The following is a 25,746-nucleotide window of genomic DNA, read 5'->3' on the forward strand; positions in this document are numbered from 1 at the left end:
GTTATGTGAATGGACCCACAGAGACAAGAAGGTTTCTTAAATGTCAATCGCACTGTCTTGGTGGCATTGTCAACTAATCACAAACAGCATCAGGCAGTCCAACTGCCAAGTGTAGAAAGATCAGAAAGGTCACTCATTACCTTCAATCTTGGAGTGCAATACTGCTGAAATTTGCTAGGTAGTTCCATAAAACTGCTAATTAGGCAACTAGATACACAAAGTAGTTTCAGTACAGATGCCCCAAAACTGCATTTTTCATTAACATCAGGATTTAAGAGAGAGTGGTGCTCTTTGATCAGTTTTGAAGCCACTGTGCTTGACCTAACCCACGTGTCTGCCTTTACTTCATTTCTTGATCACAGTTTTTTTTCATTTATCCTTAAAATAAGTCTTCTCACCTAATAGGAAATACACGTCAGTTGTCCAGCACCAAATTTGGATTCTTCATTTTGCAAGTTTCTGCTGAGATCCAACTATTCAGAATATTCAGGAAGCAGCACTACACCAAGAGAAAGAGTATGAAATGGCATTCTTCATCCCGTTAAGATAGCTGCTTGCCTTGGCTGGTAACAGGAAGCTAGAGAGTAGGAGTCTTTTTTATAGGTGGAACACCGAACACTTGGATCCAGAAGGGGGTAGCAGTAGGACTTTGGATGAAGTTCACAAAGGAGCTTGTAGGACAAAGAACAAAGGTGAAGCAGGTGGGAGATCATCAACCTATAAATGGGCATGTGGATCAGTGACTACAGCCAGAAGGGCCCTGCCTTTTAGGGAGCCCCCTAAAGTTGGTAATGTGACCCCTCCAAGCAGAAAGAGTAAATAAAAATGACTGTGACCCAGCCACTAACTGAGTCGTAGTTCTGGAGGTGAGCTACGGCAAAGGCTCATTGGTGATGTAGAAGGAGCAGCCATATAGTACTGGAAAATGAACGTTTTAGTAAAAAAAATGACATTTTTGATTTCCTTATTTTCTTTGTGGGCATGTAGGTGATCCATTAATGGTAGTTATGGACTGCATGTGAGCACTTCCACGTCCTTCGTGATCTGTCTATCTGTATGGGTTAGCGACATAAAGTGCAGGTGTGTGAACATACTGGCATGTGCATTTCATCCCTTGACACCCAAGGCACATGGATTAAATTAAAAAATAAGCACGTCAGCCATCAACTAAAAGTTAGAGATAAAATAGCAACCCTTATCGACAATTACAAAGTCTCCTCTCATCTCCCTGCAGGTGTCACAGGCAGGATTTCCTCAGGAGCAGCCAACCTGGAATCACTCATTCCTGTTCCACGGCAGAGACTGCGCCACCATCTTCTCTGGGGGTGCGGCTCTCGTGCTGGAGTACTACCCCATTACCACAGGTGAGCCCTCTGGTTTTCTTGTTTCTGGTATCTTTATAAGGTAAGGCGTTGTTTATTGTTAATATGTTTAGAACTGTATTTTAACTCTGCGGTGGGCTGGTGCCCTGCCTTGCACCTTGTGTTGACTGGGATTAGCTCCAGCCGACCCCCGTGACCCTGTGTTAGGATATAGCGAGTTGGCAAATGACTGACTGGCTGACTATATTTTAACTATTACAGATTTTGTGAGAATTTGTGTATGTAGCTATTGAGCTCAGCAATTGTGTTTTGCATGCCATCTGTGCTGTCACTTTGGACGGGATTTTGCAATGTGCACGGTGACCTCAGTGGGATCTGTAGCTGGAAAAATCTCAAAATTGCCAAATCAGAACCAAGAGAACAGGCAGCTCCAAGCTGTTGTATTTTATTCAGGGGTTCTCCCCTGGCTGGGGTTTACATTCTTGCTTTTTTTATTCATTGTTCAGTCTTTGATTTGTGTTGTTACTTTTGTTTATTATTTGCTTTATTTCTTTCTAGCTGTGCTACCCATCTAAGATGGGGATGAAATCTAAATAATCAACATAGACCTCAGCATTAATGTTTGCAGTGAGCCATACAATGTCTCTGTTACAAGCCATTTGTTATGGGATTCGTTAAAGCAGTGTTAATGTTAGTGATGCGCCATCTATTGGAATGACAGAGTCATAACAACCAGACAGACACACTGACACTTATCCTTTAACTAAAGGTGATGCTTGTGTTATGTGGCTTATGTTTAGTGGGTGGTTCCCTAAGAGATGGGACCACCTGCCAATCACTGCAAGAGACTGCCCTCAGCCCTATAAAGGTGGGAATGACCCCCTGTTCCTTGCGGTTCATTCGAATACACTTGGGAGTGGTGAGTTGTTGGATTTGTGATTATTTTTTGTGCTTTGTGAATTTCTGGATTTTTTCACCTCTTTGCTCATTATTTCAAGTACTCTTTGGATTTGTGATTGGGACTTGGTTTTGTTTTGATATTGTCTTTTTTTAAGGCATTACCTTCTGTGCCTTCAGCTTATTTTTGGTTCTTCAGTGCTTTTGAATAATAGCTCTTTTGTTTATAAAGATTCTAGGTAGCCCTCTGTGTTACTAGCCGGGGCTTTCAATAGGATTTTCCTCTCTAGAGGGCATTTTTAGAACTGTTCGGGACTTACGTGCTTAAGAACTCTCAGTCTTCACAACTGGGCTAGCCTAGATTTTTTTTTCTAGGAATATGTTTGAATAATCAGGGGGCTAATTTTAAAGCAATATCTAAAACATTGCATCATTTACCTGTAAATATTTTTGAGTTTAATGTCTTTGCCCAACTATTGGGCTTGTGTAGGCCGTAAGCTTGCAGATCGAGCTTGGAGTTAGACTTGCACTTTTGGATCAGACTTGTATGAGGGTTCAGGTCTGACTTTCATCGTTGAAGGCCGTTTCACCTTATTAAATTTTATGAGCTGGCAGAATCTTAACACTGAAGGTCCTTTATGTTGTCATTTTTCTTTCCTTTCTATAGTAGGTTTGTGACCCTTTTTTGTTTTATCCCATCTGAAGCTTTATTAATTAAGACAGAGGGGACAAAGCTGGGATTTGTGTTGGCTAACTGTGTGCTGCTCTTCTCTTCTTCAGCATTGCTTAATGGTTCTTCTCTCTTATTTGTAGTAATGAATACCGTCAGCTGGCATATCCGCAGCCCCCTGGGTTTCTCCATTTTGCCACTGAGTGAAGATGTCTACCGTAAGCTGATGGCAGAGAGCAGCCAAAGGGGAGTACGTGTTGAGCACCTGCCCATTGAGGTGAGATGGCAGCAGAAGTGGCACACGCTGATGGATTCTCTTTGATAACTCCTGAATGATGCCTTTTCTGTCATGGTCTGATGTACAGCTTTTTATTATTATGAACGTTCTCTATGAAAGAATTGCCAGCAAGGGGCACTACACCACCTCTTATTAAGTCTCCAGATGTTTGTACAGTCATTGTAGAAGACTTTCATTTGGTGTCCTGCATCAGGCTACTTGTGCAAGGCTTAGTGTAGAAATTAAATGTCACAGGGAGACTGAAAATAGAACTGCATGAGATTTATGAAGGACACAGGAAGGGGGACTCAACTGGACCCTCTACAGGGGAAGCGACAATGAAATATTTATGACGTTTTGCAAAGATACTTCAAAACTAGATTGGTGTCTTAAGAACTACATGAATATTTGCTGACATGATTAATGTATTTGGCTTTTACAGGGATCGACCCTCCAAACGATGACTAGCGGCACTCCAAGTGTTGGCATCATTCTCCGACTTATCGGTTCAGAGGTACGTTGTGTCTCACCTCGTCTCTCTCTGTCTCTGGAGAAACAAATCATTGACTATTAGAGATGCTTGTGTTGAGCCCAGGGAGAGGCCAGCTGATCAGCAGCAGTTAGCTGCTCAATTAGCTGAATTATAAGTAGCATGGAGCAGTGCTGCTCCACAGCGTAGCTCAACTTTGAAGTTTGAACAAGGTGTAGTAGCGTTAACTCAGCTTGACTGTTTACCAGCATGAGGGATTAGACAGAAGATGGCAGCACTGCCTGATTTTACATCTGGTCTGAGAAGTAACACCAATAAGCAGTAGGGTGTGGGGCCTCTCAGTTTTATAAATGATGTGTGCAGTATGAGTAATGAGCAGCAGGGGGCGGCATCTTCAAAGTGCAAATTGTGGATTGTGAGCAATAATCTGCTGAAGGCAATTTTATAACTCACTTGTGTCAACTGAACAATGAGCAGCCAGACTAAGCACGCTTTGTCCATATGATTGACTGGTGTAATATGAACAAGCATAAGCAGGAGGTGGCTATGGAAAAGGCTTGTGCATAATGAACAATAAGTGATGGGGGCTGTACTGCTGCACTATATAAAGGATACTAGCAACTTGGCGCGCGCTACGCTCTGCGTTGGATGACCACAGTTGAAGGACTCAATCGTAAGGACCTCTCGTCGGGTGTCTCATTGGCACGCTTTTACCTCTTTCTTTCGTGATCACGGTGTAATCTGTCTTCTCTCTCTGTAGGGGTTTCAGTTGCCTTTCGTTGTGCGGCAGAGACGTGTCGTTGAGCTAATCTGTGTGAATGCTGAGTGTCTGTTTCTTGCGAGCGACTGTCACGCCTTTGCCTCTTTGCTTCGTGATCACGCTGTAATGTGAGCAGCAGGTTTAGTTGCGTTTCGTTTCGGCATTGTTCTGTAAGGTCTCCTCCGTACAAGTGCACATGGGTAGCTGAAGACGGAAAGGCATAGTGGGCATAGTGAAACACACAAATTGGTGACCAGGGGAACCATCGGACTCAGGCATGGGGCTCGAAATACTCAAGTGCACATGTTATTTATAATTACATTTTTTTTTTTTTTGTTATGAACTTCCCCAAAAGAGTTGATCCGTGTACATAGTTAATAGTATATCAACAATATAATCTGTTGTAGTACGGGCATTAATTAGCATCACAGCTCATAACCTGCATACACTACGTGTTTGGCTGTAACGCCAGAGGCGCGGTGGACGCTGAAAGGGTAGGTTGTGGTTTCTGTTTCGTGATTTTTTTATTTCATTTTATTGATTATTTAATAGGCAGTGGGGAGAAGACGTTAATGTGACACTCCGGCTATTTCTTTACTTTTGTTTTGGGAACAGGAAAAGTAAAAGCAAAGGGGAAAGAACAGAGGGGGGTAAGCAGGAATTCTGAGAGGGGACGGACTGGGGCTTTTCTATGGGGCGGCTATACAGCCAAAAGGAACGCGGAGACGGACATGGACACGGACACCGCGCTGGGCTTTTATTATATAGATTTGCAGTGCAAATAGTAAGAAGCGGGGGCAGCTCTGTTCAAGTTATGAAAGAGTTTCAACATCTTACAAGTTGTCTGGACATGCAAGTCAGAATTTAACTGTTCTCTGTTTGTGTGTGTCCAGCAGGGGCGTTAGCTCCCTGGGAATGAGTTATTTCGTAATTGCCAATAAAGATACAACATAAAAGGCGATATCCCTCCCTAATGATACAGGGGTAAGAAATCACGCAGGAGAAATAACTTAGCTTGAAGCCAATGGCAAAACTTGGTCTGGGAGTCAGGGTCCGAGGCATAGAGTCTTGAGTGTTGTCAGTCAGGAACAGATGATAGTATCTCACACCCGTTCATTGGCTTCAAAGGTGTGCTTGGCAATGTTCCAAGGCTTTATGCTCTTTCTTCACATGAAGGCCCCTCCTTAGGCGAGCATGCAATTCACAACAAGGCAGCGGTGCTTAAATGAAGATAGAATTCCATGCTGATTTAGATAGATAGATAGATAGATCTGAACAGCATTATATGACCGACAGACAGACAGACAGACAGACAGACAGACAGATAGATACAGTAGATAGATAGATACTGTATTAATCCCCAAGGGGAAATTCACATATTCCAGCAGCAGCATACTGATAAAAACAATATTAGTTAAATAGTGATAAAAATGCAGTGCAAGTTAAAAAATGCAGGTATAACAGACAGTAACTTTGTATAATGTTAACGTTCCCCCTAGGGTGGAACTGAAGAGTCACATAGTGTGGAGGAGGAACGATCTCCTCAGTCTGTCAGTGGAGCAGGACGGTGACAGCAGTCTGTCGGTGAAGCTGCTCCTCTGTCTGGAGATGATCCTGTTCAGTGGATGCAGTGGATTCTCCATGATTGACAGGAGCCTGCTCAGCGCCCGTCGCTCTGCCACAGATGTCAAACTGTCCAGCTCCGTGCCTACAATAGAGCCTGCCTTCTTCACCAGTTTGTCCAGATGTGAGGTGTCCGTCTTCTTTATGCTGCCTCCCCAGCACAGCACCGCGTAGAAGAGGGCTCTCGCCACAACCGTCTGATAGAACATCTGCAGCATCTTACTGCAGACCTTGAAGGATGCCAGCCTTCTAAGGAAGTATAGTCGGCTCTGTCCTCTCTTGCATAGAGCATCAGTATTAGCAGTTCAGTCCAATTTATCATCCAGCTGCACTCCCAGGTATTTATAGGTCTGCACCCTCTGCACACAGTCACCTCTGATGATCACGAGGGCCTCCTAAAATCCACCACTAGCTCTTTGGATTTGCTGGTGTTCAGTTGTAGGTGGTTTGAGTCGCACCATTTAACAAAGTCCTTGATTAGCTTCCTACACTCCTCCTCCTGCCCACTCCTGATGCAGCCCACGGTAGCAGTGTCGTCAGTGAACTTTTGTATGTGGCAGGACTCAGAGTCATATTGGAAGTCTGATGTATATAGGCTAAACAGGACCAGAGAAAGTACAGTCCCCTGCGGCGCTCCTGTGCTGCTGACCACAAGGTCAGACCTGCAGTTCCCAAGATTAACAGATAGAAATAGCACACAAGCATGTCATAGTCTGACTACACGCTTTCCAGTTATTTCTATCTTATGTCATATTGCTTGCCTAGCAGTTCTATGTGGTGAACTCTTGTGCTTAATCTGGTTATGTGTCAGCTTTGCATGTGAGCAAAAAAAAGCAGATTTTTAAGATATATTTACAAAGAGAGCAGCTTTTCAAAGCTTATCAAAGTGAACTTTATTGTCATCTCAACCATATACAAGTATACAGAGTAACAACATAACATACAAATAATAAATTAAAAATAGAATTAAAATTTAAATTAAAAATTAAAACACAAACAAGACAAGATATTGTGCAAAGACAAGACAGAGACGTAGCAGCAATATTAACATGTAGTTAGCAATATGGACATTGATGCAATGTATGGTATTTGCAATCTAGATACATAAATATAGTCAATAGATATGTAATATAATAAATAAAAAATAATAGATATAGATAATACAGTAATCAGTGTATGATAATTGTTGTTTAAGACATGTGTAAGCAATGACAGGTCAGAATGTTTCTCAGCAGAAGGATATCTTGAGTGTCCAAATATTTAAAGGTCAGCTTGAGATTTTCAGTTCTTTTCTCCATGCACACTCGTCTTTGCAGGAAAGTGGCTTGTATGTATAGAAGTTCTGTTTTTCGAGGTGGTTGAGGCAGTGTGGAAGATCCCAGGGGGCAGCCTGATGTTAAGGAGTCTAACAGCTTGGGGGTAAAAACTCTCCTGCAGCCTGGAAGATCTGGCTTTGATGCTGCAGTATCTTCTCTTGGATGGCAGAAGTGTGAAAAGTCCATGTGAGGGAGAGGCATCCCAATAATGTTCTCTGCTGTCTTCACTATCCTTTGCAGGCCCTTTAGGTCGGATATGTTGCAGTTGCCATACCAGACCGTGATGCAGCTGGTCAGAACACTCTCAATGGTGCCTTTGTAGAACATGGTGAGGATAGAAGGGGGAAGACTTGCTCACTTCAGCCACCTCAGGAAGTGTAGTCACTGCTGGGCTTTCTTGATTAGTGATGAAGTGTTATGTGTCCACATAAGTTCCTCAGTTATGTGAACACCGGGGAACTTGGTACTCCTAACATTCTCCACATCTAAACCGTTGACGCTGAATGGGATGTGGGCAGGATGGATTTTCTGAAGTCCACAATTATCTCTTTTGTCTTGTCAACATTAAGAGATAGATTGTTGTCTTCACACCATGCAGACAGCCGTTCCACCTCATCTCCGTATGCTGTTTCATCAACCCTGCTTATCAGTCCCAGCACCACTTTATCATCCACAGATTTGATGATGTGACTGGTGTTGTGTGTGGCTGTGCAGTCGTGATTCAGCAGGGTGAACAGCAGTAGACTAAGCACGCAACCCTGCGGCACTCCAGTGCTCAGTGTGATGTTGCTGGAAGTGTTGCAGCCCATCTGAACTGACTGGGGCCTCTCTGTCAAGAAGTCCAGGATCCAATTGCAGAGGGTGGTGTTCAGACCCAACCTGCTCAGTGACATATTAAACTTATGCTTACGATGTGACAGTGTTAACGCTATAAATTTACGTGCATTTTGGAAAGTGAGCACTACTGAACCATAGAATTGAGTTCAGCAGTAGGAATGATGAACAGCGTAGGCTTTACAATTGATGTGTGCAGCGTGAAGACTGAACAGCAGGCGGCAGTGCTAGTGGACTGTAAAAATCAATTATATAGTCTAAGAAATAAGCAGACTGGCAAGTGCAGCTTGAACACATAGATGAGCTATTCATTGTTGGCAAACAACCACGTGGGCAACACTGGTAGACTAAATAACTAAGATAGCATCAAGGAGAAGAACAACTCAGTCATACTGATGATTCAGGAAGTATTCAGACTCCTTCACTTTTTGCACAAGCCGTAGATTTATTTTACTGGAATAAAATTGCCATTTTTGCCCATCAATCTTCACTTAACAACCAGTACTGATAAAATGAAAACATATTTTCATATCAGTTTGAAAATGTATTAAAATCCAAATATTAAATCTTTAATTTACATAAGTATTCAGACCCTTAGTGCAGTACTTTCTAGAAGCCCCTTTGGCAGGAATTACAGCTTTGAGTCTTCTTGGTTGTCTCTACATTCTTTGCACACCAGGATTTGGTCAGTTTTTCCTGCTCTTCCTAGCAGATCCTCCCAAGCTTCATTAGGCTGGATGAGAAGTGTCTGTAAACTGCCATTTTCAGGTCTCTTCACAGATGTTCTTTGGTGTTAAAATCTGGACATTGGTTGGGTCACTTAAGGACAGTCAGTGATTTGTGCCAAAGCCACACCATCATGGACTTGGCTCTGTGCTTCAGGTCATTGTCATGCTGAAAGGTGAACCATTACAACAGTCCTAGGTTTTCTATAAGGACCTCTCTGTATTTGGCTACATTTATCCTTCTTTCAATTCTGAACAGTCTCCCTACTGCTGAGAAGCACCTCTGTAGCCTGATGCTGCCAGCCCCATGCTTCACCTTAAGAATGATATTAGGCAGGTGATGAACTGTGTCCAGTCTTTGCCAGACACAGTACTTAGAGTTGTGCCCGAACAGTTCACTTTTTGTCTCAACAGACCTGAGAATATTTTTCATCCTGCTCTCAGAGTCCTTTAAATTGTTATGCCTTTTACTCAAGACTGGCTTAGAGTATGTCTAGCCACTCTACCATAAACACCTTATGAATGGAGTGCTGATGAGATGGTCATCCTTACGACAGGTTCTCCAATCACAGCAGATAACCTATTACAGTGACTAATGAGTTCTTGGTTACCAGGACTAAGGCCCATCTTGCCCACTTGCACAGTTTGGCCAGATAGCAAATACTACGTAGAGTCTTGGTGGTTCCAGAATTCTTCTATTTGGCAATTATTAAGGCCACTGTGCTACTGGGAACACTCAATCAATTCAGTTTGCCACAGTTTAATTCCATCCATCCAGAAAATGACTGACTGACATTCTTGAAGATAATTAAAGCAAAGACTTGACAACAATATGGAGTGCCACTCCAAGAATCCGAATGCCGTATATAAATGAGAGAGTTCAGTTTCTGAGGTTTAATAAATTTGCAAACCTTTCTGAAAACAAGTTTTCACTTTGTCATTATGGGTTATTGAGTATAGATTGATGGTCAAAAATGTTTAAATTATCCATATAAAGTGTGTAGAAAATGAGCAGATCAAGATTACTTTCTGAATCTACCATACATATTACTTTTGCAGTGTGAGCAATGATCAGGGGGCAATGCTATATATATATATATATATATATATATATATATATATATATATATATATATATATATATATAAACTGTGTTTTGTCACCTGAACAATGACTAGAAAATGTCAGCACTTTGCAACTGTATAATTGACTTGTGCAGCATGAACAAAGATTAGTAGGGAGCATAAGCTGATCAAATTTAACAAAAAAGACATGTACATAATAAAGAATAAGCTGCAGCAGGCGGCATTGCCCATCTGTGTAATTTACCTTCTGAAGTAAGAGCAGTGAGTAGTGGGAGGCAGCACTGCCTGGATTTTTAATTGACTTGTGCAGTATGAACAATGAGCAGCAGGGGGCAGTGCTAATGGACTGCAAGACTGAATGGTAGAGTCTGAGAAGTGGGCAGAATGGGGAAGTGCAGTTTGATTACAGAGATAACCTATTCCTTATGAATGAGGATCGGCAGGGGAACACTGGCTGTATAAACCAACTAGTAGGGTGTACATCAAGAAGAGGCACTCGACCGAACCTCTGACTTGTGGAGGAACATTACAGCCACGCTGTTCGTACATATTGCTGACTTTTGTCTTTGGACACTAAGAAGTGCCTAATTGACTTGTGCAATATGTAGAATGAACAGCAGGGGGCAGAGCCACAGGATTGCAGTTTATAGTGTATCTGCCCAGAAGGGGCTGGGTGGTGTCACGGTCTGGAACCCCTGCAGATTTTATTTTTTCTTCAGCCGTCTGGAGTTTTTTTTTTTTCTGTCCTCCCTGGCCATCGGACCTTACTTTTATTCTATGTTAATGAGTTTTGTCTTATTTTTTTATTTATTTTGTCTATTTTCTCTCTCTTCATCATGTAAAGCACTTTGAGCTACATCATTTATATGAAAGTGTGCTACATAAATAAATGTTGATGTTGTTGTTGTATAACTGAGTGGTGCAGTTTGTGGTGCATGTGGTAGTGGTGCTCATCTATACAGGGATATGTGCAGTGTGAGAAAGATGCAGCAGGGGGCAGCACTATCGGACTGGATAACAGTGGTCAGTTAATGATTATCTTGGTACGGGGTGGTGAAGAGACACAAAGTCAAGTTATACACACACCAGAGTGGTGCCTCTGTGGTGCCAATCTAAATAGTCAGTCACATGATAAAAAACTAATTTTTTATTTTTAAATTATTTTTTGCTGGCCACTTGACTGCCAAGGCATGGACGCGTGCCTCTCACTATTATGATATATTGTTATTGTGCATAAATTTTACATTCTCTTCAGTACCACTAAAAATACTACAGCATAAAATGAAGATGTCATAACAGCGTGGCAAAGCAAAAAGAAAAAAAATAGTCTTATCCACAGTTAAGGTTTCCCATCAGAATGATTCCAACCTCTCAAAGTTTCATTTTAAAAAAGGAACTGACAATCATGAAGGAAAAATAGGAGTTGAAATTCAGTCTCAGACGGCATGATGTTGGCAGCACCTTGACACTAATGGCTAAGCCACGATGTTCACCGTAAGGAGAGCCCCAACTCACTTGCTTCTTGCTTTGGTAAATATGGAGTATTTTTCAAAATTTCAGGCCAACAGACAGAAGGGGTAGTTGTGATGGCAGCTGGACTTCCCGACACTGACAGCACGCCTTCGGGTTTTCCGGTGCGTCTCTATTCTAGCTATCCAGTGAGCGCCTGATTTACTGCTTTTTAATAAATTGTCTGATCTGTCATTCTCTTAATGCACAGTTTTTTTATGGGCTCAGCGGGACAGTAACGTGTTTACAAGCCGGGCTGAGCCTCATTGCCGCCATTCATCACTGTTGGCTATGGCAGCTCCCAAGCGCTAATAAGTCTCCCGTCAGAACAAATGGCTCTCCTCGGTATTTCTCTCTGCATTATGTTTATCATAGCAGGCTTGGGAGAGAAGGGCAATAATGGAAATAAATTGAAGAGCTGTAAACTCGAGTAAGCGCTCAATGCGGCCGCATGCACGCCAGCCAGCTTAAGAAAAGGAAGCTCGATGAGCTTTGACATCTATGCACTTGTCTTTTATTTTATTGCTTTCTTTACGCACTGCCTTTCCTCATTTGTTATTTACTTAAAGCATGAAACTTTATGATTGATCCCAACGACCAGGATGACCTCCAGTTTCAATTACACCCTGTCAGCCTCAGACTTCACATTGGCTTCGTGATGCACTCATATGTGTTTTAAGATCCATGCACCAAACCAGCAGGGAGTTATAAGAATGAGCTGCAAAAAATGTGGAATGTGTTCAAAAATTGTTCAATTTAAACACTTGTGACCAGTCCAATCATGTGATTGTGCAAAAATCAATTGTTCAAAAATGAAAACAAACTGTGCATCCATCGGTTTTCTTACACATGTATCCATTTTAGGCTTATGGGCAGCCAGTGCCTTCCCTGACAGCATTGGGTGCAAGGAAAGGACTCATTCTACATGGGGCGCCATTTCTTCTCAGGGCACACTCATGCACCTACCTAATAACTCAATAATCTGTCAATCTTTTTTTTACGTAGCTCCATTTACACAGAAGATCATTGCATAATACTATATAAGAATGCAGTTCAGGAGGTCTGGCCTATGGTCACGTTTTCCAGAAATCTAAGTCTATAATTACATGGGGAGCTCTCTGTGACAATCAATGTCCTGTGATCATTTCGTCCCATGGACTGTGTTGGGTGTTCCAAGTATCTCCATATATAATCTTCATTTGGGTCTTGATCTTTGTTTGTCCGCGAATGAATTAGAAGAAGCACTAGATGGCAGTAGAGAGACAGCTAAAACATAGGCACTGCATTAAGAATCTCCTCCAGGCTTATACTACTGAAGACTGTAGCACTCCAGTCACACCTCAAAACACAGACATTCAAACTAAACAAATTGTTGTGCTTTAAAATAACTAAAGAGATCTTCATTTAGATCTTGATCTTTGTTTGTCCGCGAATTCCACGCATGCGTAGACCAGCTTCCAGTTTAGTACGTTGTTGTTACTCACGGATGTCAACAATGTGCCGGAATAACGAAAGGGGTGGTGGACAGTGTTACGCTGATTAGCTCCTGAGGCCTGGTTAGAGAATGAGATTGCTGAAGATAAAAGGTACGTGCCTACGTAACATATGAATAAAAGAAAGACAGTGGGTAAAATGAATGACAACGTAACAGCACGTTACGGAAATTATTATTGTTACGTTGTAGCCGGCGAGTGCTACGCGTCTCACAGTTGTACCGTGGCTTGCTCACATGTCAGTGAAGTGATCCCTATTTATGCTTTAAAGAGCCTGGATACCTACAGTATGTGTCCCCCTTTAATAACCATTGCTCCGTGTATATTGCCTTACTCTTTGGATTGCCACAAAGCAACCTGCGAGATTGGAGAAAGGTTGAGAAGACATCGTGAGAGGAAACGACAGCGTCCTGAAAACGAGACAGACTGTGAACGGTGTAAAATGAAGCTCGACACACGTATAAAAGGTTTGGGGCAGCCACCCATATAATATTCCTAGCTGCAAAGGAGTCTTTTAAGTTTAAGCAATGATGTTGTCAGTACGGAGTCCAAAACAGAACTGATCAAGGTTTGAAAAGATGGCGGTTTTAAATGGTCAAACAGGAAGTGACATGTTAACAGGAAGTGATGTAGGTTGACCGGAAGTGATGTCTCTCTGACATCAGTCTGGGAGCCGGGACCGGAAGTGACAATCTTCTGGACGCCGGAACTGGAAGTGACGTTTTCCTGGGTGCCGGAACTGGAAGTGACGTTCTTCTGGGCGCCGGAACTGGAAGTGATGTTCCTGATTCAGATTGGCTTTCCTGCGGCCGGTCTGCAGAGATAGCAAGAGAAGGTTTATTGCACCCCGCCCTCCCCTGGCCTGGCGTGGAATTACCATTACTTGGTCCACACAACGTCCTGCTATTCACACGTGTGTGACAACGGACAGAAGCAGAAATGCTCCTACACCACCACATAATTACTCTTCGGATAGTGATTCTGAGTGGGCCGTTCCTATCGAATCAATATCCAAGGGTTTTCTTTTTAAATTTTGTTTCCCTTATAAATAATCATAATGCTGTGCGACGAAGGGCCCAGTTCACGACTGGCAGCCGCGTTTAAACAGGGAGCCCTTCACAGACAACTTTACCACGCGCAACGTAGTTGTGCGCACATGCCTAGTACTTTATAATGCTGAATCCAAATATGGACACTGTCTTCATATTTTCATCATTTAGAGTCATCTCAGGATAAAAATATTAATAAATAAATATTTATTTTTCAAATATAAATCATTGTTACCTCATTTTTTTGAATGAAGTTATGGAGACTCTTGGCCATGAACGTAATGTGAATGTTCGCTGCTTGTTCATTGACTTCTCAAAAGTCTCTGTAATGTAAATCATAGATAGTTATATGAGAACATGAAGTTACTTTTGCAAAACATTCAATGTCGAAAATATAAGTGGTGTACCTGTGGAGAGCTGAAGGTGATGGTACGTTTCATTTGTTACACCAAACACTGTTTTTTGTGTGAGTAGGACTGTAGCAGTGTGGTGCTGCTAAGATTCACACCGTCAATATGACGGAGATTTATTTATTTTTATGGAGGAGATCCCAGGAACGATCCCAGCCTTGGTCCGACCCGCACACACTCACAAACAGAGACAAAATAACGCACACTGGGAACTAACAACAATTAAAGAATACAGTAGTACCTTGAGATACGAGTGTCCCAAAGTACGAGTTTTTTGAGATATGAGCCGTCACTAGGTCGATTTTTTGCCTTGAGTTGCGAACCAAAATTCGAAATACGAGCCATCAAAGAGCTTGTCGCCGCACATTCAGAGGAACTGACAATGGAGGAGTTAACGGAACTACAGACGCGGCAACATACGGAGGTTCTGCAGCAGATCGGTATCGCAGAGGAGGCAGAGGTGAAGGAGATTACCTCATAAAGTGAGATAAAGGAAGTGTTTGCAATTTGGGAAAAAAGTTTCGAACTTTAAAGAAAAGAAACACCCTGAAAAAGTTACAACTGATCGTGCAACAGCTGTATTTAATGACACTTGCCTAACACATTTTAGAAACATTCTAAAAGAGAGGATGAAACAGACCTCACTGGACAGGTTTTTATCGAAAACCCCTGCAGATGAATGTGAGGAAGGTGCGACGAAAAGGGCAAAAATCAGTGAATAACATTCAGTTATTCAGTTTAGCCTTTCTCCACCACCTCCGTCAGCATCTTCAACTCGTCTGATCTCCAAGGTAAATGCTGTACATTATACTGTACTTAATAAAACCAGTTTATTGTAGTGCATTCTGTTGTATTGTGTTTTTATACAGTATTTGTTATTTATAAGTACATTTTTCTTATTTAAAAACATTTAACAAAAAAATTGCAGAGTGTTTTGGGGGTCCGGAACTGATTAATGGCATTTCAATTCATTCAATGGAGAAAACTGATTTGAGATAAGAGCATTTTGACTTAAGAGCTCGGTCACGGAATGAATTAAACTCGTATCTAAAGGTATCACTGTATAAAGAAATTAAACAATATAAATGAAAACAATAATACCACCCCTGTACCCCTACGGCAAAATTAAATTGAACATATAAACACAAACAACTCCACACAGCAAAGTCCATGAACAACAGCACCGGATGCAATGAAAGATGATGATAGTAATTCCAGAGATTTGCACGCTGAAAGGGATTGAAAAAACAGTCCTACCGGTAGACACTGTAAGGGTGAAGACGGATGGATGGTTCAGGAGCGCTCCTTTTCTTGCGGGGAAGCCAATGAATCCACTATCAGTCCTCAGCACACAGGTAGACAGAAGACAATCCAGACCCCAACAACGAAAACAATCCAGGATTCAAAGACTAAAGGGCTTTAAAATCCATACTGACCCCTACTCTCTCTTTTGTTTCTTTTCCTGGTTTTCTGTGGTGGCAATCTGCACCATCACCACCTAATCAAAGCCCCGTGATGTCTTACATTGATGGATTAAAAGCCAGAAGTCTACATGACCATCATCATCAAGTCCTTCCAAGAGAACCCTAAATACAAAGAGGACTGTTTCATTTATGTTAGGTAGAATGCCCAGAGGGGACTGGGTGGTCCCGTGGAGTTTTTTTTGTTTTTTTCTGTCCTCCCTGGCCATCGGACCTTACTCTTATTCTATGTTAATTAGTGTTGTCTTATTCTAATACTTACTTTGTCTTTTATTTCTCTTTTCTTCATCATGTAAAGCACTTTGAGCTACATTATTTGTATGAAAATGTGCTATATAAATAAATGTTGTTGTTGTTGTAAATATGGCTTAATCAACAGAAGGCAGTCCGACAGATAAACGGAACACAAAATACAACAACAACAAACAAAACAACAAAAAATATTCCCCTTCATTTCGTACACCTGCCCTCCTTTTAAACCCCTCTGCCCACCTCGACCCCAACAGCCCCTCCAGGGACTGCTGGGAGATGCAGTTTTGACTAATAGTAGCAGTGCTACAGGACATTAGGGGTAAGAAGAACCACTGTGATCAGAAAGAGCTGCCAAAACAGACCTCACTTGTTCCACGAAAGAAAGATGTGGTAAACAGTCCACTTGTTGACCCTAAGAAAGTTTACTTTGCTTCACTGCATATCAGACTTGGACTTATGAAAAGCCTTAATAAAGCAATAGATAAAACACAAATAAGATTCATGCACTTGAGAAATAAATTATCGGGGATTAGTAATAACAAGATTAAGGAAAGCATTTTTGTAGGTCCTCAAATGTAGATCTTTAAAACTGTCCACACGAAACTTTTGGGAGATCATAGGGCTGGAAACAGTCCTGAAATAGTGTGGACCAAACAATGTGGTGCAACATGTCATTGGAGATTCATTACTTGGACTTTATTCCCTGAAAGACTTTGTGCAGTCAGTGAAGAACATGGAGAGCTGTTTTATCAGGACACTTTCAACAGCATCACCAAGGCAAGTGGAGTTCCAGTATTCTGGTGAACTACTCCTGGACTCAGGAGAGATGTTTCTGAGGTGAAGTACAGTAGAAAAATAAATACAGACAAGTTTTAGGTTATATATTTGTTATTTTAATAAGCATGTAAACATAAAAAACATTTTCATATTTAAGTTGCACGCCACTCAAAAACTTTACCTGTTTTTGGAACTCTTTCGTGGTTTGAACTTCAAGTTCACAACATGACATTAGAGTCCAGAGGTCACTCCATGTCTGAATTATTATGTACGTTATCACCTCAATCAACTGGCTGATTGTTTTTCCAGTGAGGTCTGTAAGAGGATAACCATGATAGAGACCATCTAATGACAGATCACCACCAGCAGAGCAGATGTTTGAATTGGGAATGCATATGGTTATCCACAAATGGATAAACCACTCGATAGCATCTGCTTCAATTTCTGAGCAGTAAGTCAAAAAATCAACTGCATGTAGTGCCTTTCGAAACATGGCCACTTTGCACTTGCTGCTAGTGTAGTTTGGCTCTCATGATCCATCAATCTTCCTTTTGGACCCCCACTAGTCTCAACAAATCAACTTTCTATAAACAACCATTGACTATTGCCTATGGAGTCACGGTGGCACAGTGGGTAGCATTACCAACTCGCAATGGGTTTGACATCTTCTGTGAGTAATTTGCAGGTTCTTGTTGTCTTCTTGTGATTTTACTTCTAGGGCCTGTGATTCACTTCCCACTATCCATGCTGTGGTGCTCACTATCCTCCATTTCCTAATACCAACATAATGGCAGGTGGTTTTGAGTACAGCACAGTCCAGAATTGAACAGAATGATATTGTGATGGGCATTATGTACTCTTGGGCCCTGCTGCCCAGTCTGATGCATTTCACAGTCAGCTGTAGGATTATCTTGCCTTTTAGACCATTAAGCAGGTTTGTTGATTCCGATTGTTTCCTTAAAAGGATATTTTACCTTTCTGACCATGATTTTTTTTATCTCCTATGAGGAGTCCAGGACTTGAAGGGAGAAACAAACCACCATATTGCTGGAAAAAACCTTGCAGTATTTTAAACACTGAGTACTTAGTTTAGAGTTCAGAATATCTACCTAAAGGTGGTCATCTCCCAAAGTCTGACTGGTAACCCTAAAAGTGTGTGGGTGCATGCGGGTGGTTTGTGACGTGATGCGTGCCCTCCCCCAGCCCCCATCACCACCATCACTACCACCACTATGGTGATTGCATCATTTACTGCCAGTATTGACTGCAGTTTCTCGTGACCCCAATCAGGAGAATATTGATGGACAGATGACACCCAGTTAATGAGCTGCATGCTGTCCTAAAGGGTTCATTGCTCAATAGCTGACAATAATTCAGATGTCATTGTTATTTTAAAGATAAGTGTTAGGCTTTACAGAATCATACAGAAATAAAACATACCTTGGTGCTCGTTTTCTCTTGGAGCTCCCATTCTCATCCATACCTGCCTATGTAGCCTTTAAATATAATATGACTGCTATGCCCTCCTTACAGTGGTGCTCTGCTCTGTTTCTTCTGCTCAGGGCTTTATCAGCCCAGCTCTTACTTCCTGGATAAATCTGTCACACAAGTGCTTTGACCGTAATTAGCCTCAGAGGCCTCCTGCACATGGAAATATGCCAATCAAAGTCGTTCTAAGCAGCCTCACAGATGCACCCCCACAACACACCTCTCTCCCCATTAAGAGCTTATCTAAACAATCTGGCAATCCTGGCAAGACCCCTGATCCAACATTTCATAAGTCCAGCTCCCCAGTGTTTTAACACCCACTACTTGCCATCTGAGTGCATGTGTGCCCCCTCACTTCCGTTCTTTAGTTGAGTCTTTGTTTCCAGCATTATGCATGCCCCCATTCCTACACCTCCTCTATTATTTATTTTTATTTAAAGTCTGTCCTTCTTGAAGCTCAAGGGAGCTGTGGGCTTTATTAAGGCAGTGTTCCAGCAAAATGTGTTTGGAATGGCTTCCCTGTTTCAGTGGCTGGTTGTCCTCAAGACAGGAGCAAAATAAAAGCGTGATGAGCATGTGTAGTGTGCATGAATGGAAAAAAAAAAAACAGTCCACAGAAATATTGGGGTACCAGCTAGGTTGCCCCTTTTAATCCTTCAGGTGAATGTAAGTAAAATAAGTGCATGAGGGCACGAAACACAAACAAACTAAACAGAAACTGCCTCCCTGGCTTCAGAAACTATTGGCTCATAAGAGCGGGTCTGGATTGGGGAGTTCCATCCACTAGCAAGTTTGGGTCCAGATGAGAAATCAACATTTGGGGACGTCAAGTTTTTATTGGTCTCTGACCATAGGGTTTGGAGTCCGTTGCCCTCAGATCACGTCCTTTTGGTGTTGTGTAGAAGAAAAGAGACAACACTATCAGCGACAACACCCCAGCTTGTCCAAGAGGGGTATTCCCTACCTTAGATGAGCCTGGAAGATTCTCCTCTGAGACGCATGTGTGACACTGTTTAGTTGGGCTTGGACACTGTTTGGTGACACCGACACATTGCAAAACAGCAATCCAGTTAGATGTTGTGTAGGGTGAGGTTTTAGCAGTGCCCATACTGAATGGGCAAGTGAAGTAATAAACTACCCACTTTGTCAATATATGATCGAGAAGGAGCTTCTCCATGTAGAATATTTTTTAGTTATAGGGGAATTCAGTTTTATTCTGTTATATTTCATGTGCTTTAAATTGTTAGGAAAGTTTATCGAAAATATTTCTTGATGTTAAAACTGAATGCTTAAACTTTAAGTGCACTTTTCTGGTATGTGAATATTATAACCACAGAATAGGTGTTAGCAGAGACAGCAGACCAAAGGCTAGCAAAAAACGTAAAACAGGGCAGGGCAGTCTAGCAACTTATGATGAAAGGTTAGAACCTTAAAGTGTAAACTGGTTGTTTTCTGGACTTTCCACTCCCATATATCCTGATACCTTTGATCCACTGGGTATCTTCCTGCATGCACACCTAATAAACATGCAATAATATGGTCTGTCAAAATGACACTAGACAGAGGGGAGCTAGAGGTATTCACTTTGTCACTGATAAGCTTTAAAAAAGTCAGCAGAAAAATAGAAGAACAAAGAACAGGGAGAAGCAGACGGAAGGCCATCACCAAGAAGACTCATGCACTGAGAGACTGTAAGCAATGTAACTTTAAGAGACCGAACTCCACACATATTGGGTATGTTGGCCAACATTGTCTGTGACAGCTCCTGAAATACCAAAGTTGCAGAGCAGGATATTTCTGCATCCATTTTTCTGGCTCATAAGAACTATTTCTGAATGCTTTGAAATCACTTCATCTTTCTGTTTATAGTTTGTTGTCTCCAGACACATATGATGTATCATTTGACTCATCTTGAGGTCTAATTATGAAAAACATTGAGCGTTTTGGGGTTTCACCCTGTTTTTGGCCAAGAGACCATAGTTTCTTAAACTGTGGGTCATGGGTTGCTTGATTTTGGGTCACAGAGAGTCGCGAGTATTTTATTACTAAAGGTAGTGTACAGCTTGTGGATCATCTCTCATTGGGTCTCCACGCTCAGTTTAAGCATTTAACATTACTCCACTATGACCAGCAGTGGCAAAGGTTGATGACTATTAGCGAGATTTCTGATTCTCAGTGTTTCTTTTTTTGCAAGAAAAACATTTAAGAAATGTTGTTCCAATCCAAAAAAACTCATTTTCAGGTCACATTTGGATCAATGTTTCTGTAGGAAATTACACCATTATAATAAAGAGTAGACCAATAGGTGTCTGCAGTAAAAATAAGCAGAAGTTCTGTGTGCCATGTAAACCGACCCTAGAGGTTCACCCTCTAATAGGATACCTGGGGTCTTTGAAAAAATGAGTATCAGCAATATAGTCACGTGGGGTATCCTTTTATGCTATTTTTGAGGTTGCTGCTCATGAATATCATGATAGTTTTGATATTTGGTTCTTTAACTGTGGTCCTATCCCCCCTAAGAATCACTCAAAGAAGGAAAAAATGACAAATTTCAAACACAACCATGCGGAGTATCATTTTAGACTATTTCAGGGTCAGTATTATGATTATGATGTTTTCTAGATCTCTACCAGAGGGTGCTAAATGACAAATTTCTATCATAATCAAGAATACTTAGACGTTAAATATTGAAGGAGACATTTTAATAATTCACAACTATTTTTGTTTATTATGTACATTTACGTCATGAAGCAAATCTTTACATTTACACTCGTACCTAATATCCATTTATAGGAATGATTTCAGTAATGCCCATCCAGTAAAATCTACAGCAAGAATGGCTCCAGACTCATACTGGGCATTGCTGATAAACTGGGAGCAAGAAAAGAAACAAGAAAAAGAGGAGAAAACAGAAAAGGCGAGCAACTGAAAGAAAAGAAGGGCAGCGCATTGCCAATTGAGATGTTCTAAATTGGAATAATCTGAAATAATTAGACAGACACAAGGGCAGGACAGCGATTCTCCAAGATAAAACAGAGCGGCAGACTGTTAGAGACACAAGGAGAGTGACAGAGACAGGGAAGAGGGGAATGCATTATTCACAAGAGGGGAATTTAAGTGCTGAATTAATTTGCTTTTCTTTCCAGCTGGCCGCCAAAATAAATTAACACTTCCAGCCATGCAGTAAAGTGTTGGGGAATTCATTTCGATGAGTGTTATTGCTGCGCTGGAACGCTTACAGTGAGCACAAATCCAGGCTGCTGTTTGAAATCAAGGTGGTGTAATTGCTGGCACATGTAGAGTTTGACGGGCCATCACACAGCTTACGAGGGCTTTCGACTTTTATCCATGTCATAAGTTGCATTGAGTCCTCAGGATGGGCCATCACTGAGCTTACTCAGTTGTTCTGCTTTTATTTCTGTCTTATGTCGTACTTAAGTCTCAAGCTTTGAGACAAGTATTGTCAGGATCTGTCCTTTTGTCTTTCATTATTTAAAATAGTTTCTTGGCCTACATAAATATTGGTTACATTGTTTTGTAAGATATGAAAGGCAAGCAACTCAAAGTGTTTAAAATGAAATGCATTCTCCTCAGCATTGTCTTATTTCTTCCATCACTTTGAGACCTTTCTGTTGATGGCTGCTATGCCATTTCTAGGACAGGTCAACTGGAAGGATTAAGCATCAGTGTCTTATGCTTCCTGCTTCTAAGCGTCTGATACATACAAGCATATTCATAAATGCTGCTACTGTGGAAACAAAGCACACGTGGAAAAAGTCAATGTCCCGCTAAAGGAAGACAGTGTAAAAAACCCGTGCATGCAGTGTGTCAGGTCTCAGATAAAGAAGAAGACGAGCTGTTTATTGATGCAGTAAGAAACGAATCGATGAATGAAACCTGTCATCTTTACAACGATTGACAAACACGGAATGTAACTTGAACACAACACATCCTACAAATACGAACCTGATTGAAAGAAATAATGATAATCAAATCCTTGATGACAGCAACACTCAGTAACACTCACAAAACAAATACTGTATATTGACAGTCATGTTACGTTATTTTTAAAATGTTCCCTTTTCTTTTTCTAGCTTTTTAACACACTACTTCTCCGCTGTGATACGCGGGTATATATATATGTATATATATATCCCGATCTACATACTCGAATAATGGATACTTTATTCGCCATCAATGATTGTTTTGGTAAAGCCATACTCAGTGTATTCATTAGATGAACGGTAAAAAAGTAAGAGCGAGGGAGGATGACTTATTGAGGCATGCAGGCTGTAGTCGCGTCAACTCTATCTGAATTGCGCGATCACATTTGAAAAATATATCTTTTCAAGTTCTATTTAGTCCATATGTGTCAAACTCAAGGGCCGGGCCACATCCGCCCGGCGTAATTATATCCAGCCCCGAGATCATTTTATATACTGTATTATTGTTATTAATGGCCGGGTATATGAAGCGCTGGTAACACAATAAACTACAGATCCCATAATGCAGCGCTTCAGCTGCCTTGCCGAACACTTACGCGTTAATCAAGTCTAGCTTATGATGCTGCAAGTTATTGCGAAGCTAGCTCACACGATGCTGAAGAGAAAAGTTGATTCTGAAAATAGAGCCTTTAAAACCGATGGGAGGCTGAGTATATGTTTACTGAACCCGTGTGTCTCATTTGTGGAGCTAATGTGGCTGTAATTACAGAATTTAATCTAAGACGGCACTATGAGACAAAACATCAGGGAGTTCTGTGTTGTGGAGATTCTCAGGATGGATTGCAGGTGCTCATCAGTGAGGCTGAAAGACCTGAATGCAATGCAGAAGATACAGAAAGCAGAAGAATTAAATAAGAATCTGACACTTCAGCGGACGTTTTACCCGTGCACAATCACAAAGTGATTTCAAGTGAAGTTGCTTTTATGGGAGACACAAATGCACCAGTGCAACTTTCCCTGTTGCCAAGTAATGTTAAACCAAGTCGTCACTACGGTGTTCCCAAATCACGCACTTTGCTGATAAACCGGCGCACTGAGTTTGCACGGCGCTTTGGTGACTTTGAAGAACAAAAAGTCCGTCTACATGCGGCTCGAACCTTGTGCATGTTTGGTAGCACATATCTGTGTGAGAAGCTCTTCTCAGTGATAAAGACTAACAAAACAGCACACAGGAGTCGCCTCACTGATGAGCACCTGCAATCCATCCTGAGAATCTCCACAACACAGAACCTCACACCAAACAGAAACGAACCTGTTGCCAAAAAAAGATGCCAGGCGTCCAGCTCTAAAATGACATATGAGCAAAGACAACTGAATGATTTGATTTGTTATTGCTGAAAGGAACACATTTTATTTATATTTCCAGGTTTTGTTATGCAGCATGTTCATATTTGAATTTGTATAATTTTGAAAGGATATATTTTTATGGAGAGCAAAATCTTTTGGGATATTTAAAATCTAAGTTTATTTTTTATATAAATTTACATAAGAGTAAAGAAATTTGAATGTTTGTTCTTTTAAGTTATTTAAGGTTTGAGTTGATTTATTCACGAATAATATTCCTGTCTGTTTTTACCATTCCTACCAAAGATATTTCTGTCGACTAAATAAAAATTCCTTCTATTTAAAATTTAAATAGAACTTGAACAAATACGATAGTTCATAATATCCACACAGACTTGCACGTAAGAGCGGGAGTTATCCGTTTTAACAAGCAGCGTATTGCACTGATAAGAAATAGCTGTGTATGTATATATATATATATGTGTGTGTGTATGTATATATATGTTTATATGTGTGTGTATGTATGTATGTGTGTATGTATTTGTATGTGTATATATGAAGATATATATGTATGTATATATGTGTATGTGTATATATGTGTATATGTATAGATATGTATATATATGTTTATGTGTGTGTGTAAATATATATATATATATATATATATATATATATATATATATATATATATGACAGCAACACTCATCACTCACAACAGTGACAAAACAATTACATTGACAATCATGTTACGTTATTTTCAAAATGTTTCCTTTTCTTTTTCATTGCTTCTTCAACACACTACTTCTCCGCTGCGAAGCACGGGTATTTTGCTAGTTATTTTATAAATCACAAAATATCCAATATTTCTGTTACCAAAGCCCATCCAGTAAAATCTACAGCAAGAATGGCTCCAGACTCATACTGGGCATTGCTGATAAACTGGGAGCAAGAAAAGAAACAAGAAAAAGAGGAGAAAACAGAAAAGGCGAGCAACTGAAAGAAAAGAAGGGCAGCGCATTGCCAATTGAGATGTTCTAAATTGGAATAATCTGAAATAATTAGACAGACACAAGGGCAGGACAGCGATTCTCCAAGATAAAACAGAGCGGCAGACTGTTAGAGACACAAGGAGAGTGACAGAGACAGGGAAGAGGGGAATGCATTATTCACAAGAGGGGAATTTAAGTGCTGAATTAATTTGCTTTTCTTTCCAGCTGGCCGCCAAAATAAATTAACACTTCCAGCCATGCAGTAAAGTGTTGGGGAATTCATTTCGATGAGTGTTATTGCTGCGCTGGAACGCTTACAGTGAGCACAAATCCAGGCTGCTGTTTGAAATCAAGGTGGTGTAATTGCTGGCACATGTAGAGTTTGACGGGCCATCACACAGCTTACGAGGGCTTTCGACTTTTATCCATGTCATAAGTTGCATTGAGTCCTCAGGATGGGCCATCACTGAGCTTACTCAGTTGTTCTGCTTTTATTTCTGTCTTATGTCGTACTTAAGTCTCAAGCTTTGAGACAAGTATTGTCAGGATCTGTCCTTTTGTCTTTCATTATTTAAAATAGTTTCTTGGCCTACATAAATATTGGTTACATTGTTTTGTAAGATATGAAAGGCAAGCAACTCAAAGTGTTTAAAATGAAATGCATTCTCCCTCAGCATTGTCTTATTTCTTCCAACACTTTGAGACCTTTCTGTTGATGGCTGCTATGCCATTTCTAGGACAGGTCAACTGGAAGGATTAAGCATCAGTGTCTTATGCTTCCTGCTTCTCCAAGTTTATGGATACAACTTGAAACCTTCAGCTGATTTTCATTGAGTTTAATATTCATTTCTGGCTATGAACCTGTTCTGTGATTTGACTGTGTCCTTCGGTGTCCTAGGGGGGTCCCAGAGTTGGTCAATAACATGAGAGTTAGGGCTCATTTATACTTCACGCTCAGAATGCGTACGTGCCTGCATCATGGCTGCCACGTGTTCCCAGTGTCCATTTCAC

General features: G+C 41.0%; 1 protein-coding gene across 2 annotated transcripts in view; it reads left to right on the forward strand.

Moving 5' to 3' along the window:
• Positions 1–25,746, forward strand: part of ccdc33 (coiled-coil domain containing 33) — a 335,403-nt gene that overhangs the window by 178,459 nt on the left and 131,198 nt on the right. For both annotated transcript variants that reach the window (XM_039773700.1, XM_039773702.1), the window contains exons 13-15: positions 1,235–1,364; positions 3,033–3,166; positions 3,609–3,680. In XM_039773700.1, coding sequence (XP_039629634.1) covers positions 1,235–1,364; positions 3,033–3,166; positions 3,609–3,680 — 336 coding nt within the window. The remainder of the gene's footprint in view (positions 1–1,234; positions 1,365–3,032; positions 3,167–3,608; positions 3,681–25,746) is intronic.

Source organism: Polypterus senegalus, chromosome 12, assembly GCF_016835505.1.
Source record: "Polypterus senegalus isolate Bchr_013 chromosome 12, ASM1683550v1, whole genome shotgun sequence".
NCBI classification, from domain to species: domain Eukaryota; kingdom Metazoa; phylum Chordata; class Cladistia; order Polypteriformes; family Polypteridae; genus Polypterus; species Polypterus senegalus.